This window comes from Neophocaena asiaeorientalis, unplaced genomic scaffold (genome assembly GCF_003031525.2).
Source record: "Neophocaena asiaeorientalis asiaeorientalis breed wild unplaced genomic scaffold, Neophocaena_asiaeorientalis_V1.1 scaffold629, whole genome shotgun sequence".
NCBI classification, from domain to species: Eukaryota; Metazoa; Chordata; class Mammalia; order Artiodactyla; family Phocoenidae; genus Neophocaena; species Neophocaena asiaeorientalis.
In genome coordinates this window covers 1540279-1558523 of record NW_020175468.1, presented here as the reverse complement: position 1 = coordinate 1558523, position 18245 = coordinate 1540279, and the positions used below count along the sequence as shown (strand labels likewise).

The following is an 18245-nucleotide window of genomic DNA, read 5'->3' as shown; positions in this document are numbered from 1 at the left end:
CCGCCCCCGCAGCCGCCGGCGCCTCCAGCCGCCACGGGGTCCACGGCCGAGACGTTGAGCGTGGCCGAGGCGGTGGTGTTGCCGGCCGAGTTCGTCACCATGCAGGTGTACTGGCCCGTGTCCTGCACGGTGACGTTGGTGAAGTTGAGCGTGCCGTCGTGCAGGACAGAGATGCGCACGCGGTAGGAGCCGTGGGTCATGAGGGTGCCGTTGGGCGTCAGCCAGTTGACGGAGGTCATGGACGTGCCCGTGCGGCACTTGAGCTCGGCGGCCATGCCCTCGGTGACGTTGAGGTCCGTGGGCGGCTCCACGATGACGGGCGCGTAGCAGGTGAAGTGCGACTGGTCCAGCTCGCCGATGTAGCGCCCCTTGAGGCCGGCGGGCGCGTGGCAGCGCGCGCAGCACGTCGTGTTGCTGGGCACCGTCTCCTTGAGCCACCAGCTCAGCCAGAGCACGTCGCAGTTGCAGTGCCAGGGGTTGTGGTTCAGGTGGACGCGCTCGAGGCGGTGCAGGGGCGTGAAGAGGTCGTGGGGCAGCGACATCAGGTTGTTGTGGGACAGGTTGAGCTCCTCCAGCGACTTGAGGTCGTCGAAGGCGTTGCGCTCGATGGTGGCCACCTGGGCGTGCATCAGCCACAGCTTGCGCAGGCTGGTCAGGCCCTGGAAGGAGCCCGGGCGGATCAGGTCCAGCCGGTTGCCCGACAGCTCCAGCTCCTCCAGGCGCACCAGGGCCGTCAGGTTGGGGATGTCCTTGAGGTTGCACATGCCCAGGTTGAGGTAGCGCAGGTTCACCAGGCCCTCGAAGGCTGCCTCGGAGATGTACTCCAGCCGCTTGAGCTCGCCCAGGTCGAGGCGGCGCAGCGAGGGCACGCGGTTGAAGGCGTACGACGGGATGCTCTCAATGGGGTTGTTCCGCAGCCAGAGCTCCCGCAGCTTGGACAGGTACTCGAAGGCCTGCGTGGGCACTGTCGTCAGCCGGTTGTCGAACAGCTCCAGGGTGTTGAGGCTGGGCAGCCCGTTGAAGGCGCCCACCTCGATCTTGCGCACCAGGTTCTTACTCAGCTGCAGGATCTCCAGGTGCCGCAGGTGTTTGAATGTGTCCGTCCGGATCACCTGGGGTCGGGAAGGGGCGACACCATCAGTGATACTGATACTAACAGAGTCGACCACAGAGGGTTTTAAAAAATTTTTATTTTATTAAAGTATAGTTTATTTATTTATTTATCTATTTTTTGACTGCGCCCTGTGGCTTGCAGGATCTTAGTTCCCTAACCAGGGATCGAACCCGAGTCCCCTGCGGTGCAAGCACGGACTCCCAACCACTGGACCGCCAGGGGAGTCTCTAAAGTATAGTTGATTTAATGTTAATTTCTAATGTAAAGCAAAGTGATTCAGTTGTACATATATGAAAATATATGTACATATTCATATATGAAAAAGAATATATATACACATTCTTTTCCATGATGGTTTATCACAGGATATTGAATATAGTTCTCTGTGCTATACGGTAAGACCTTGTTGTTTATCCATTCTATATATAATACTTTGCATCTGCTAATCCCAAACTCCCACTCCAACCCTCCCCCCTCCCCCCTCCCCCTTGGCAACCACGCGTCTGTTCTCTATGTCTGGATCACAGAGTTTTGAGTGCTGGTGAGGGTGCGGAGCCTCCCCATCTCTCCACCTTTGCTGTAAGACCATGAGCTCACCGTGGAAAGCAGTTTGATGGTTCCTTATAAAGTTAAATAGAGAGTTAGTTACACAGGACCCGGCCATTCTACGCCCGAGTATTTCCGCAAGAGAAATGACAGCAGATATCCATCCAAAGGCCTGTGACGGGTGCCTGCAGCATCTGTGTTCATTACAGCCTAAGCCGGAAATGACCCAGTGTCCGGCAGCAGGTGAAGGGCCCATGCTCTATGTCTGTAGGATGGAACACTATGGCTCAGCAATGACAAGGAATTAACTTTCCACACAGTGACTTGGATGAATCTCATGGGCGTCAGGTTGAGCAAAAGCAGGCAGATGCCAAGGAGCACGTGCCGTAGGACCCTGTCCATTCCACAAGCGTGCGCGCGCGTGTGTGTGCGTGTGTGTGTGTGCGCGCGCGTGTGTGTATGTGTGTGTGTGTGTGTGTGTGTGTGTGTTGGGGCAGGGGGAGGACAGTCTGGGAAGGGGCACGAGAGAACTTTCCGGGCTGATAGAAATGTCCCTAGTTGGGGTGGTGCCTACAAGGGTGAATGTAACTGTCAAAACTCCCCAAACTGGGGACTTCCCTGGTGGTCCAGTGGTTAAGAATCCACCTTCCAATGCAGGGGATGTGGATTCGACCCCTGGTAGGGGAAATAAGATCCCACATGCCGTGGGGCAAATAAGCCCGTGCGCCAACTAAGCCCGCGGCGCATTACAGCTAGAGAGAAGCCCGCGAGCCGCGACGAAGAGCCCGCATGCCGCAACTAAGACCTGATGGGGCCAAATAAATAAATATTAAAAAGAAAACAAAACTCCCCAAACTGTACCCATAACATGAGAGACATTTTATTCTATGTAAATTACACCTCAATCAAAAAGATTAAAAATAGGGAACTCCCTGGCCGTCCAGTAGTTAGGACTCCGCGCACTCCTTGTGGAGGGCCTGGGTTCGATCCCTGGTTGGGGAACTAAAATCCCACAAGCCGTGTGGCATGGCCAAAAAAAAAAAAAAAGATTAAAAATAGTTATACCAGCAGCTAACATGCATCGGGCACTTCCTGGGTGCCAGACGCTGTTCTAAGTGCTTTAGAGCCGACAACTCAATCCTCCAAACTGCCCTGTGAGATAGGTACTTATTCAATACACACAATTCTGAAATCCACAGAGCTCTGAAAACCACATTTCTCATAACTTTGGCACCAAACCTGATCAGAACTCATGTGAAGCTGTTTAAAGCTTTTATTGATCCCACTCATGTGACTATTCAAAGATTCCACTCTAGAAACATACCCAGATTTGATAAGGGGTATAAGATCAACTGGAGGTGCTGTAAAAATCTATGCTGTATATTAATACCTTTCTAATATCAGGTGCCCAAACTCAACTAGCCTCAAGCGTTTCACATGAGGGATTAAGAATTATCTCCATCTAAGCGGGAGGAGATGGAGGCACAGAGAGGTGCAGTGACTTGCCCAGGGATGCACAGGAGGGGATGGCAGATCTGGGATTGGACCGAGCTTGTCTGGCTCCAGAGTCACGGCTCTTAATCCCTGAACTTGGCTGCCACCTCTCAGGGCTGAGGCTGATGCACCACAGAAGGGGCAGTGTTGGGCTGGGCATGGAAGGCCGAATCTTACCAGATTCTCCCCACTGATCACTGAGCCAGGTACACTGAGGCACAGAAGACCATGCAGCCATCAGATAGCGTTTCTGAAGCCTAGTTAACGCCATGGAAACACTTGCATTATAATATTAAGGGGATAATGGTGAACTCTAGGTAGCACACTGTGTGCTTGTCACTTTGTAGAACTAAAAAAAGCAGCTGAGGAATTAGGTATCTGCGTATATGCACCGAGAAAAGACTGCAAGGAAATGCCCTAACCACTTCTTAGTGGTGAACTCCAGCTGATGAGGATTATGGGCAATTTTAACTCAAGTTATTTTTTCTTTAATGAACAAAAATTACTTTTTTTTTTTTCGGCCGTGCTGCGCGGTATGTGGGATCCTAGTTCCCTGACCGGGGGTCGAACCCGTGCCCCTGAAGTGGAAGTGCAGAGCTTTAACCACTGGACCGCCAGGGAAGTCCCCCAAATTATTTTTAAGTAGAAAAACACTGTAAAAACTTTAAGAGAAAAGACTCTACCTGGGAGGCACCCAGCATAAGGAAAATAATATTCCTGGTACAGTTATCATCATAAGACAATAGCAGCCACCATTTCTGCCAGCGCAATCCAACAGAAATACGACACCAGCTACCTGTTTAATTTTAAATTTCCTAGAGGCTACATTAAAAAAAAAAACCAAGACAGATGAAACCAATTTTAATAATTGATTAGCCCAGTAGGTCCAAAATATTATGATTTCAACATGTAACCAAGAGGGAAACTTACAAATGAGATATTTTACTCTCTTTTCACACTAAGTCTTCGGGGGTCCGATGTGTGTTTCACAGTCCACACCCTCGGCAGCAGGTCCTGCATTTCCCCTCAATAACAGTATATTGTGAGCGTTTTCCCATATCATGGATATGCTTCTAAAACCTGACTTCCGTGGCCACCTAGAATCCCTCCCCGGGGCTACACCTCCTTTCTGATGTTGAGATGGAATTGCCAAGGTCAGTTGTTTTTTTTTGCGATATGCGGGCCTCTACCCTGTTGCGGCCTCTCCCGTCGCGGAGCACAGGCTCCGGACGCGCAGGCTCAGCGGCCATGGCTCACGGGCCCAGCCGCTCCGCGGCATGTGGGATCTTCCCGGACCGGGGCACGAACCCGCGTCCCCTGCATCGGCAGGCGGACTCTCAACCACTGCGCCACCAGGGAAGCCCTGACAAGGTCAGTTTTTTATTTTCCCTAACATGCTTCCGCCTCCTCTCATTTCTGGCAGCGAACACGGGCTAATCTTTAGAACTGGACGAGGATCACGAGGGCTGGCCTGGGGTCTCTGCAGCCTGCCGGCGGTGTGGCCGATGCGGCCGTGCCTGTGTGCGGTGAGAAGAAGGGGGCGCCGGAGAGCCTTGGCCTGACAGCCCTCGGGCCCTGGAGCCGCAGCTCTGCTGCGTGGGCCGCTGGAGCCTTGGTTTCCTCCTCTGAGGGACCCCGGGAAGAGACCAGCCCCTCGCCTCCCACCGTGTTCTCTTGCTGCCTGCCCATCCCGTGAGGTTCTAAACAACAGCACAACGAAAAGCTTTCCTGATCAAACAGGCCCCTTTGCTTTGCTCGACTCTTGAGTTTCCCAAATATAATAACCCGAGAACCCTTCTCACAGGCTGCCTTTTATCACTGCCCCGGGAAACGCTGGCAAAGCACCAAGCAGGCCTCTAGTTGCTGTTTCTAATAATAATAACAGTGGTAATAATAATAAGAGGATCCAGCCATTACTAATCGCTAGGGAGAGAATGAAGTAATGATCCAGTCATTACTAATCGCTAGGGAGAGAATGAAGTAATGATCCAGTCATCACTAATCGCTAGGGAGAGAATGAAGTCTGAAGGTCAGACTTGAGGGTTTGGACGGACAAATTGAGAACAAAGGGATTGCTGGCCCAGGTGTTGGAGTCGCCCCCTTGCCTGGTCTGAGCCACATGTAGTTCCGGGGGCTCCCCAGTTCCCAGCAAACCCATCTGCATGCCCCACCCCGCCCCCGCTCCTCCCGGGGTCCCTGTTCTCAGCGCGGCCCCTCCAGCCTGCCTTCCCAGTCGAGAGCGGGCCTGCAGCCTAGAGCCCCCTGCATCGTCCACGGCCTCCCCTCGTTAGGGTTGGTCAGCCAGCAAGCCTGCCGGTTCTAATCCTTTTGAATGTCTCATCTTCTCTGTCCCCACGGTCAAGCTCAGGCCTCAAACTGCCTGGCCTCCAGTCTCTCCCCTCAAGTTCATCTCCAGGGCCTTGCCACACCCAGAGCTGGCCCTGCCTCTGCTTTCCTCTAGAGCCCTCCGTGGCTCCCCAGTGCCCTCCAAGGAAAATCAGCCTGCCTTGGAAGCCCCGCTTGGCCTGGCCTGTAGGCTCCCCTCACTTGCAGCCCTCACTCTGGCTACATTTCAGCCAGTATCAACTTCTTGGAGCTCACAGGCACTCCCCCTTTGCATACACTCTTTCTTCTGCTCAGAATTCCCTTCCCTTTTCATCCACCTCGAAAACCCCTGCTCACTCCCTTGGACCCAGCCCAAATGTCTCACACTCATCCATCCATGCTTATTTATTTATTTAATTTTTGCGGTACGCGGGCCTCTCACTGTTGTGGCCTCTCCCGCCGCGGAGCACAGGCTCCGGACGCGCAGGCTCAGCGGTCATGGCTCACGGGCCCAGCCGCTCCGCGGCATGTGGGATCCTCCCGGACCGGGGCACGAACCCGTGTCCCCTGCATCGGCAGGCGGACTCTCAACCACTGCGCCGCCAGGGAAGCCCATCGCTTATTTATTGAACGGGGATAAAGGAGTTCTGAAGGGGCAAATGGAGGAGGACCATTCTCTGTGGAAGGGCGTTGTAATGTCAACCCTGCAGAGCTGTTTCGAGGATGCGAGGTAATCGGTGAGATTTGCTCAGCACAAGGCTTGGCGCTTGCAGGTGGCATCTGGGCTGCAGTGATGAATGCCAGGCTCTGGGCTGGGTGTCCCCATCCGTCAGCTCAGCTTGTCCCCACCAGCCCTGCAGGGCAGGTGTTGTTAGCTCACTTTCACAGAAGGAACCCCTCAGCGAGGTTACTCGATGAGGGGTTTGAACCCGGGCAGCACACAGGCCAGCATCGTGCCCCGTTTCAGAGATTAGGAGCTGAGGCTCAGTGAGGTCAAGCGACTCAGCAGGGCTGCTCACCTTCCCGGGGGAAAGTGGGAAGCCTGCAGCTGGGAGTCCAGCCCAGGTCTCCCTGATCTTCTGGACAAAGCAACTGAAACTACACCATGTCCATAAGGTGCGTCCTGGCAGAGCCCGAGGCTGCGGCTGCTCCACGTGCTTTGTCCCAGTTGCGATGAGAAGGGGGTGTGTGAAGGGAGATGCAGGGGCACTCCCAAAGCGGGTGGGGTCCCCCCGCCAGTCACTTGAATGATGCACTTGGGAATAAGCAGGACGGGGGTGTTGCTGCGAAGGGAAGTCTGGTTTTATTGAGGATGTGCTGTAGGGTTGCTTAAAATAGTGAGTCCCTTTATTTTTAACAGGATTCCAGTCTTTTCTCCCTCCTCCTCTCTGCAGGGTGACTGGGGAGTAGCCTAGTGGGTGGGGGGTGGAGTCAGGGCTGGGTCTGAGTCTCGGCTTTGCTGTTGACCAGCTGTGTGAACTTGGCCGAGTGTCCTAACGTCTCTGAGCCCACTTTCCTCGCAGGTCCTGCAGGGTTATTGTGAGGCTTGGACAAGATAATGAATGCTTGGGACATGGCAAGCAGGCAATAATACATATTTTTAAATTGTTGATGTAGCTGATAATGATCATTAACAATTGTCCTGCCTCTGGGCTTCCAGTTTCTTCCCCAGCCCCTTTCCTCTACATCAGCCGTCAGAATTGTCTAAGATGCAGTTCAGACCCTGCCAAATCCCTGCTCACAGCCCTCCCATGGCTCCCTATGACCCTCAGCCTGGTGTCAGAGGCTCTGCAGGACCTGCCCCACTGGCCTCTCCTCTACTCCAGCCACAGGGAGATGTATGGGGTTCTATATGCTCATCAGGCTCTGCTCAGCCTCTCTGCCTTTGCACAAGCTGTGCCCTCTGCCTGGAATGCCATCTTCCCCCTAGTTCTCTGGGATGTTCCAATCGCTTTCTGCCAGGAGGCTCTCTTTGGCCTCCTGTTCACCGACTCATCACAGGCATTCTCTTATCAGACCCTTCTCACACTGGTTCAATGCATCTGTCTCCTTGTCTAGGCTGTGAGTCTTCATGAGTAGAGACTCCATCTGAGTCATTTCTGCATTCCCTGCACTCAGGGCAAGGCCTAGTTCATGGCGGGCTTCAGAATGGACAAGGCTTATATTTGGAGAGTACCCACTGTGTGAGTCAATGTGCCTGCACGGCTTTCGGCCTGGGTGACAGCACCCAAAATGTTGAAATCCTCAGTGACAGAACTTGGGAGCTGAAAGAGCACCAGTGTTCTGTTTTTGGTTCTGTTTTCAACTTATTCTTCTTTTTGCCTTAAAGTCCATGTGTCTGATATTATTAAAGACACACCAGCTTTCTTTAGGTTAGTGTTTGCCATCATTTTTGCTTTCATCCTTTCTGTCTTTATGTTTTAGGTATGTCTCTTGGATTTTTTTTTTTTTTTTTTTTTTTTTTTTTTTGGTGGTGATGGGCTGACTCTCAACCACTGCGCCACCAGGGAAGCCCTGGATTTTGTTTTTAATTCAGTCTGAAAATCTCTGTCTTTTGACAGGAAGTTTAGTCTGTTTACATTTATTGTAATGACTAATCTATTTGGAATTATTCTTCCTATGTTTTTTCATGCTTTCTAGTTGTCCTGATTTTTTTTTTTTGCAGGCTATTCATTCCCCTTTCCTATGACCTTTTGCAAAGATCGAGTTTCTGATTCTATTTCCCCCATTTACTATCTTAGGATTTATGTATTTTCTCTTCTTTTAGTGGTTAGCCTTAAGATTTAGCATGCATACCTAAAGACCAAAGCCAATCAACTCCTCTCCTCTTCTTCCAAACAATACAAGGCTGATCCCATCTCTGACTCTGACAAAGTGCCATCCAGGGCGGGTTTCTAATAAGGCAAAAGGGGGGATCCAGTATGTGTTAAGTGCCTAGTATTCACTGGACCCTGTGCTAAACACTCTGAGGTCATGATCTCCTTGAATCCTTGTGGAAATCCTGTCACATGGAGATTATCAACCACATGTCCCTGCCTTCCTTCTTCGTATTTGATGGTTTACAGCCGAGGGAATGGAGGTTCACTGAGGTAAAGTCATTTGCCCTCAGTCTCACAGCTCCAAAGTAGCAGAACTAGGACTCAAAGTCGGCTTCTCCTCAATCTAAACACCAGGTCTCCACCATGCACACCCACCTAAACCAAGAGGGTTGGGCTGTGTGTGGGTTTTGGTGTGTTCTTTGAGCTGCAGAGCCCGTTCATCATTCAAACATTACCCATGTGGTGATTTGCTCATTTGACAGATATTCTTTGAGTGCCTGCTATGTGTCAAGCATCGTGCCGGTTCTGGGGATCCTGCATGGACAAGACAGCCATAGCCAACTTCCCAGAGCCTGACCTTGAGAGGGGAAGAGAAACACTAAACATATTACTAATTCTAGAAAAAACCCTGTTGTGATCTGTTGGGATTTTTAAGAAAATAAACTGTCAAGAAATCCCGTATTAAAAATTTAACTGTGGTTGGAAAATGATGAGGTGAATTGTTCATCTTATCGCTATTAAGATAAATCGCTTATATGGGTTTTGAATGTAATGAACCGATAACAAAAGTTTAGTAAGCTTACTGTTGGTTTTCTTTTATCTCGTTAATTATTTTACGTTCATAATTTAAAAGCCTTTTTTTTTTTTTTTTTTTTCCCCACACCGGCTGTTTTTATGACAACTCCCCATATTTCTTCCTTCTCTGAGATCAGGGACTTGTGCATCGCTTTTCAGTAGGGATTTCCCTGACCGCCAGGATGTGGCCAGAGCCGGCCAAGCATGGGGGCCAGTGCAGGCTCCTGCCTTTGCTCACTGAGCCCTCCTGCCCCGCCCCAGGCCTAGACTCGGCCTCCTGGGGCCTCAGTCTCCTCTGTAACGTGGGGACAGGGGCCCTGAGGACTAAGAGACAACAAGCATGTACCACGACAACACAGCCCAGCTCAGGGGCAGGGTGGCCACTCAGAATGCAGCACCCCCTCCATCCTCGCCGCTACCCCCTCACCGCCAAAAAAAATCCTAAATTTGTCCCTGCTAGGAGGTTCCAGGCCATGTCAGGCAACCCCTCTGACAGGGGTGGGGGGCATCCTAGAGGCTCCATGTCCCACCCCCAGCGGCCATCCTGGGCGAGGGCAGATGGAACCAGCCTCGGCCTCCACCATGGGCCGGCCAACCTCAGCTACAGGAGGCAGGCAGGAAGGGCTCTGGCCAGAGCGAGAGAGGAGAGAGCCTGATCCCCACGGGTCCTCAGCTGCCCAAATGACCACTGTGCTCAGACAGACCTGTCTCATCCCCGGCTCCCAGCCCTGCCCGGCTGTCATTGCAGGTTGAGCCCTGCGGTCTGGTGGTTAAAGCTCTGGGGTCAGACAGCCGGGGTCCTGATCCAGACTCTGCCCTTTACTGCTTCTATGACTTGGAGCAAATTTCAGACCCCCTGGGGCCACTTCCCCATCTGTACAGCGGGGTTTATAAGATCTACCTCCTAGAATTGGGGAGAAGTTGCCCTCAACCCCCAACCCAGGAGCCCAGATGAGTATGTAAACCTGCGTGCAGACAATGCAGGGGCGAGCTCTATACCAGAGGGGGGTGCCAGCCGCTAAGTGCACCCCAGCTTTGCCTAAGATGGTGGGTGGGGGGGAGTGGGGTTAGGCTCAGGCTCAAGGCACGCCCCCTCCCCCACTTGCACCTCCCTCTCCTCCTTGACTGTTTCACTCAGCTCATCTCCATCCAAAACACACTGGCATTGGAATTCCCTGGCGGTCCAGTGGTTAGGGCTCCATGCTTCCACTGCAGGGGGCACGGGTTTGATCCCTGGTCGGGGAACTAAGATCCCACATGCCGTGTGGCACAGCCCAGAACACCAGCATTGGGACTTCCCTGGTGGCGCAACGGTTAAGAACCTGCCTGTCAATGCAGGGGACACGGGTTCGAGCCCTGGTCTGGGAAGATCCCACATGCTGCGGAGCAACTAAGCTCGCGCGCCACAACTACTGAAGCCTCCACGCTTAGAGCCTGGGCTCTGCAACAAGAGAAGCCACCACAATGAGAAGCCCGCACACCTCAACAAAGAGTAGCCCCTGCTCACTGCAACTAGAGAAAGCCCACGCGCAGCAACGAAGACCCAACGCAGCCAAAAATAAATAAATAAATAACAAAACAAACAAACAAAAAAACACTGGCATTGTGCTGTGCACCTCCTGCACTGTCTCTGTTTCCTCCCAGCTTCACCAGAGCAGGGACGTGAATCTGTCCTGCTCACTGTGCCTACAGCAGGGCCTGGCACACAGTAGGTGCTTAATAAATGAATCAGGTATGTGAATTGGGTGATGGACTAGCCAGGGCCGGTCAGACACGGGAGGGACAGGCAGTGAAGGGAGAGGGACGCATGAGTCTCAGCCTCCTCTCAGTCGGAGCCTGTTTCCAGGTGGAGACTTCATGGTGGCATCTTGAGGATCACACCTGTGCCCGGTGTGGGCAAGCACAGAAAATGACTTTTGTCTATTCAGGGACAGCGTGTTTTCCGAAGGGAGGGAAGGGTGTCTGAGCCCAGCAGGGGGCGTCCCTGAGTAAGGTGCGGCTGGGACACCCAGTTTAAGAAGGGTCTTCTCTTGGGGGAACATGGGCCATTTTAAAGCCCAGGAATGACGTGATGACTCTGGCTGAGGGTTGGGGAACAGACTGTGGCCAGGTGGCCGGGAGGAAGCTTGGGGGAGTGTCCTGATGGGCAAGGTCAGGCCAGAGCAGGGACTCCGGAGATGGAGTCAGGACTCGATTACAGTTCTGTCATCAGTTTGCCAGGGTGGAGAGCCCAGTAGCTACGAATTAGGAAGCATCAGGAATGGCACTGAAGAACCCAAGGCAATCTACAGATTTGATGCAATCCCTATCAAATTACCAATGGCATTTTTCACAGAACTAGAACAAAAAATTTAAAAATTCGTATGGAACACAAATGACCCTGAATACCCAAAGTGACCCTGAGAAAGAAAATCGGAGCAGGAGGAATCAGACTCCCTGACTTCAGACTATACTACAAAGCTATAGTAATCAAAACAGTATGGTACTGGCACAAAAACAGAAATACAGATCAAAGGAATGGTGCTGAAGAAATCCAGTCTTGCAGCCTGCCTGCCTGGGCTAAGTCCCAATTCCACTGACTGTGGCCTCTTGCACCAGAGTCTTACTCCTGCACCTCAGTTTCCTCATCTGTACAGTGGGGATAAGAACAGGCCCTGCTCACAGGGTCGCCGTGGGAAGGGCTTGGAGCAGTGCTGGGTCTGCATGAATCGTCTTCCACTTTCCGCCTCTGAGGCCCTCAGTCTGCTCAACTGAGAAGTGGGGGTGAGATCTGGGCCTGTGGTGAGGTTCAGAGGCCACATGGCTTGGCAAGACGGCAAGCCATTCTCTGATTCATTAACTTAACAGTTGTATTTGTGGACCTACAGTCCATCAGGCTCTGTGCTGAGTGCTGGGGCCAGCGGCGACCACAAGTGTGACCAACAGATGTGGGCACCAGAGGGACCCGTGGGCCTGACTGGAACGGGGGCTCAGAGGAGGTGCCTCTGAGGCCAAGACGTTTCTCTTATTCAAGAAAGATGACAGTGACCGACCCTGATGATGGTCTCACTATCAACACTAGCTGGACCTCTCAGGAGCTGACCGCTCGCCAGCCCCTCTTCCCTCATCTGAGCTGCTGAGGCCACTGAGTCCCTAGGGCCCCCAAGACCACCTGGCATGCAGTGGTTCTCATTACATGCTGGTCCAAAGTTTAAAGACATGGAACTTCTTGGTGGCTCTAAGATGGAAGGACTGTTATCCCCATTTTACTGATGACAAAACTGAGGCCGCGATGAGTTCCATAATGTTCTTGAGGAGTTGTGATTCAAACCCCAATGGTTCCTTACAGTCTTAAGTGCTGGTGTTACCTAGGTGATTGGGAAACTGGAAGAGTATTCCAGAAAGAGGAAACACCATGTGTGAAGGTGCTGAGCTAGGAGGGAGTGGAAAGGGCCAGTGTGATGCCCAGGATGCAGGAGGCTGGAGCGGGGAGGAGTGTGGCTGCGTCCTGCAGGACACTTCCTTCATCAGGGTAGGTACCAGAGGGAACACCTCAGGGTCTGATGTTCAAAGAAGCGGACCAGCTCTCTGGCATCAGACTTGCCCCGTGAGGTGTGAGGCAGGAAGCGTGTATCACCCTTTCCTGAGCCGCTCACCAACAAAGTCTGAGGCAGCCTTGGTGCTACCCCCCACCTTCAGGCCCCCCAGCCCAAGGCAGGCAGGCCACTCTCATGGAATAAATGGGGGAGGGGCTCCACCCACATCTCCTCCGGCTCGAAAAAACTAAATCTAAAACCAGGCAGAGTGAGAGCCCCAAACTGGAGCCGATCTAAATGCCCATCAATAGAAGTGCGTAAAGGAATGGAGGTATCTGCATCAGATAGAATGTGATCCAACGATACGAAAGGAAAAGCGGAAAAGCCACAGCCACAGGAAACACCACGGATGCGTCTCTGCAGCTGTGCTAAGCCAAGGGAGCCGGACATGCAGGAGTGTAGGCGCCTGATTCCCCTGGCCTGGAGGACTCTGGGGAGGGTTGTCTCTGGGGAGAAGGGGGAGGAAATGAGGGGAGAGCACAGGGGCTTCAGGGGTCTTTATATTCTATTTCTTGCCCTGGTGGCACTGACGTGGCCCTTCTCTTTCTGATGACCTTTTGAGCTGGACGTGCACGTCCGTGTTCTTATGTGTGTGTTACACGTGATAATAAAAGTAAGTCAGGAAGAAACAGACAAGGCATCTGGAGTCCCATTTGACAGGTGTGGAAACTGAGTGCCAGAGGGGGCGACGGGATGATCCAGGGTTCTGGGGGTGCTTCCAGGGGAAGGAAGGAGGAAACCAGACTCAGGATGGAAGCTGGAAAGGTTGAATTAGGCATCCAGTCCTGGGGGGCCTGGGTGTGGCCCCTGAGGCTGGCTGCTCCTTCCTGCCCAGGTGACCCGAGTGTCCCACGGGCCTGCAGGTGGGGCTGCCCTTGCTGACCTCTAGAGAGGACAATGCCGCACCCCTCGGTCCACCATTCCCTTCCTTCAAGGGCTCTGGCTGGGAAAAGTCCATCTGGTCAAAAACTCCCTGTATTTCCTGATGCTGGTGGGATCGGCCACCTGGAAAATCGCAAACTAGCATGTAACTGAAAAGCCATTTCTGGTGTTTGCCTTGGTCACGCACTACGGTGGGTTCTTCTTTGCAACAGATTGACTTTCCTAAAGCTGAACCCTGGCTGGCAGGGCCTTGCTTCTCCACGGTGGCTCCTGGGGCCCGGGACAAGCCACCGGGGTCACTGCCATCTGGGTGACCTTGGACAAGCAGATGAACAAGCCACCTGCGCCTCTGTTTCCGCATCTGTCAAGTGGGAACAATCCCACCATCAGGGAGACAAACGGGTCAGGGCAAATCCTCCACAAACTGTAGTTTCGCCTCCCTTCTCCGGGGAAAGGCGAGCAAATCCCAGTGTAGACCTTTGTCTTCGGCTCGTGTAACATTTTGTACTTGTTATTTTTACATTTAATTTTTCCTGATTACAAAAAGTATTAAATGCCCTCACTGAAGAAAATTTAGGGAAGAAAGAAAACATAAAGAAGAAATTAAGGGAATTCCTTGGCGTTCCAGTGGTCAAGACTTGGTGCGTTCACTGCCGTGGGCCCGGGGTTCAATCCCTGGTCGGGGAGCTAAGATCCCACAAGCCTGGCGGCGCGGCCAAGGGAAAAAAAAAAAGGCACTGTGAAAGTGTCTGGGCGGTCCCTGAATTTTGTTTTAAATTAAATTTTAGAGACACATTGGACATACTCCTTGCATCCTTTGAAAAGCTCAGTATGACCTTCTAAGCATTCCCCCGTGTCCTTCAGTTGTCTTCGAAACTCCACTTTGAATCGCTACATGATAACCTGTCGTAAGGACGCGCAGTGATTCCCTGAACCGGTGCCCCGGCCATCAGGAACTGAGGCTGCTTCTACGTTTTGACTGTTGTGCCATCCAGCATTCAACACGACTCTCTGAGCACCTCTGAGGATCTCAGGATGGGCTGATCTGTTTCTTAGGACGGAAGCCTATTTCCTTGTCAAGTGACTCTACACGCCTTGCCCACAGGACCTCGTGGTAGACCCCTGGAGGGACCAGGGCAGCCCCCTAAAGGCCTGGGTGGGTCAGCATACTTTGTGAGGTTAAGTACATCATGTCTTCCGACCCAGCAATGCCCCCGGTGTACATTCCAAACACATTACCATGCCGCAGCCCCCCAAGGGTTCCTAAAGGAGGCTTTGTGGTAGGGGCAGCTCGAGGCTTCCTGGGAGTGGGTGGGGCAGGAAGGGGGGGTGGGCGCCCATCAAGGAAATGCTGCAGCAGTTAAAGCACCCGAGTACACACACACACACACACACACACGCACACACACGCACACACACACACACGCACACACGCACACACAGGGAGACGTGGACGGCTCTTAACAGCCCAGGCCACGTGAAAACAGTGGACAAAGAAAGCCATCTATAACGCACCTTCATTTACATAAATTAAAAATACCTGCCCACAAAGCAACAATAAGCATTTTGCAAGAACTCACACAAGCAGAAAGATCCAGAGTAAACACATGAGGGTGGTTGGCTCTGGGGGAGGGGAGGGGAGCAGACGAGGGGCAAGGAGACGAGGCTGTGACCTGTGACCGAGAAAGGGGGCCCAGGGAGGACCCCTGCCTGCCTGAGGAGGGGGGAGCTGGCTGAGCCCAGCCCAGCGGCACAGCGTCTATGTGGACCCACAGTGCACAGGGAAACAGAGGTGTCCCTGGGCCCGCCCGGTGGTGGCAGGTGCCCGGCTTGAGTGGCAACAGGGCTACAGGGCAGAGGGAAGGCGAGTCCCCAGGGCTTTGCCTAGAAGGCATCTCTGTAGGCTCAGCCCCTGTCCCCGTGGCCACGTGTGCTTGGAGTCTCCGCGCTCCCTGCGTGGTCCTCGCCCTCGCTGGACCGCGGGCCAGGGGTGAGTGGGAACAGGTGATGGGAACCTCAAGGCTGCCCCAGTTCTCAGGGCGGGCACTGCAGGATTCACCCCCTGCTCCCGCTCACGGAGGCTCCCCCGGTCTCTGCCAGGTCCCCTGGGGCTGGCCTTCCATTCTCAAATAACTGCTGATCACCTACTGTGCGCCAGACTCTGGTCTAGGTGCTGGGGATGACACAGGGAGCAGGGCGAAGTCCCTGCCCTCATGGAAGTGACCATCTGGGCAGGAGCCAGATGACAAGCAGGTGACCGTGGACATGGGGGACTCTCGAATCTCCACAACTCAGGCCACCTCTACGGAGCTTGGATGCCGGGCCTCGTGTGCGTGCGCCTTGCGGGGGTCACAGCCTCCGACCCCACAATCCCACTTCTAGGAATTTATCCCAAGGGCAGAATCCAGAATAGTACAAAGAACAAGAACTGAGGATGTTCACTGCAGTGTTGTTTACATCAATGAAAACACTGGGTGGCGCAGTGGTTAAGAATCCGCCTGCCAAGGCAGGGGACACGGGTTCGAGCCCTGGTCCGGGAAGATCCCACATGCCGCGGAGCAGCTAAGCCCGTGTGCCACAACGTGCGCCTGCACTCTAGAGCCCGCGAGCCACAAGTACTGAGCCCGCGTGACACAACTACTGAAACCCATACCCCTAGAGCCTGTGCTCCTCAACAAGAGAAGCCACCGCAATGAGAAGCCTGTGCACCTCAACCAAGAGTAGCCCCTGCTCACCGCAACTAGAGAAAGCCCGTGAGCAGCAACGAAGACCCCAAAATAAATAAACAAATTTATAAAATAAAATAAAACACTGGAAATAAGATGGGACTAGTTAATTAACTGGACGCTCACGCATCGGAATCCAATGCAGTCATTAAAATCCACATAACAGACAAGTGTCAGAATCAGGGAGAAAGATATTCATGGTTGAACTCCTAGGTGCCAAAAGTCAGTTGCCAGCCAGTAAGAAATGGGGTGATTCCATTTTTTCTTTTTTTTCTTATTTAAAAAAACCAAAACATCCATTTAGAGACCCAACCCTGTCGTGCACACAGAGGTGTGCATGCAGAGTCTCTGAATAAAAAGACACCAAATGTTAATGGGAGTTACCTGTGGTTGTCGGATTACACTTGGCTTTTGTCCCTGTGTTCTTACTTAGGTATCTTTTCTAGTTTTTCTAAATTCGTTTGTATTCATTCTATAATAAATCATTTAAAACCACATTTACATAGGCACAGAAAAGAGCCAGGAAGGCTTTAAAACAAAATGTAAACAGTAGTTATGTATATCTAGGTAGTGGGACCAGGGATGAGTTTTTCATTTCTTATCTGGATAATTAAAATGTTATTTGGTAAAACCCCTCTAACGGCGGCCCCACTCTTCCCGCCATCTGTGAGGTGTCCACCGAGGGAGGAAGATTCCATTGAACATTTTGAATCGTTCACTTTTGCAGACTGGACATTCCCTGGCCTAAGGGAATGTGCAGTCTGGGGGGTGGGGTGGGGTCGGAGGTCTCCAGAGCAGGGGGCTGCAGGAATCCCCAGGGGTGAGAAACGAAAGTGTTAGGATTCAAGACGTGCTTCCCATCTTTTAACGTGGCCACTTTTGTGCAAGCTTTATAATATACATGATCCATGGATGCTGTAGACCTTTGCATGACTTTAGTAATAAAATTCATATATGTATATTCTGACAGGGATGTGGGTCACATCGTTTGGAGACCAGTGGCCTGGGAGATGGGGTGAGAGACACACGAGCAGACAGGTCCAACCAAGGGGTCCACTCAGACCTACAGAGTCATCCTCTCTCCTTCTCTTCCCATATCCACTTTGCTGGAAAATCCTGCAGTCTCCACCTTCAAAACAGACCCAGGGGCTTCCCTCGTGTTGCAGTGGTTAAGAATCCACCTGCCAGTGCAGGAGAAACAGATTCGAGCCGTGGTCAGGGAAGATCCTACATGCTGCAGAGCAACTAAGCCCATGCACCACAACAACTGAGCCTGCATGCCACAACTACTGAAGCCCGCATGCCTAGAGCCCGTGCTCCACAAGAGAAGCCGCTCACCGCAATGAAGAGTAGCTACCCCTTGTCGCAATTAGAGAAAGCCCGTGCACAGCAACAAAGACCCAACGCAGCCAAAAAACCAACCAACCAGCCAACCAAACAAACAAACAAAACACACCACCAAAAAACAGACCCAGAACCTGTCTGCTCCCCACACCTCCACCGCAACCAGTCTGGGCCAACCTGGGGCCGCCAGTCTCTCTTTCTCGTGAACTCTGCACCAGCCTCCAAACAGGCCTCTCTGCCATCGCCCTTGCCCCTACAGTCCCCACACCTTGGCCAGAGAGAGACTCAAGTCAGAGCCCGTCTGTCCTCTACTCAGAGCCTCCCCTGGCTCCTGTCTCATGGAGAGAAGAGCCCAAGTCCTCACCATGACCACGAGGCCCCTTTGTCCCACCTCTGTCCTCACCCCCTGCCCTCTCCCCATAGTTCACTCCACTCCAGCCACGCCAGGCTCATGGCTTTTCCTCCTACACACCAGGCAGGCTCTACCCCAGGACCTTTGCACCTGCTGCCCCCTGCCTGGAATGCCCCACAAGGCTCCCACCGTCACCTCCTCCAAACATTTTTTCAGATGTCACCTTCTCCATGAGGCCACCCTGACCTCCGTGTCTTTTTTTTTTTTTTTTTT

General features: G+C 52.7%; 1 protein-coding gene across 1 annotated transcript in view; it reads right to left on the bottom strand.

The window, feature by feature from the left end:
* LRRC4B (leucine rich repeat containing 4B) overlaps positions 1–18245 on the bottom strand; it is a 21673-nt gene that overhangs the window by 576 nt on the left and 2852 nt on the right. Inside the window, 2 exon segments of the mRNA XM_024768222.1 lie at positions 1–23; positions 26–1112. The exon segment at positions 1–23 is cut by the window's left edge and continues 576 nt beyond it. Coding sequence (XP_024623990.1) covers positions 1–23; positions 26–1112 — 1110 coding nt within the window.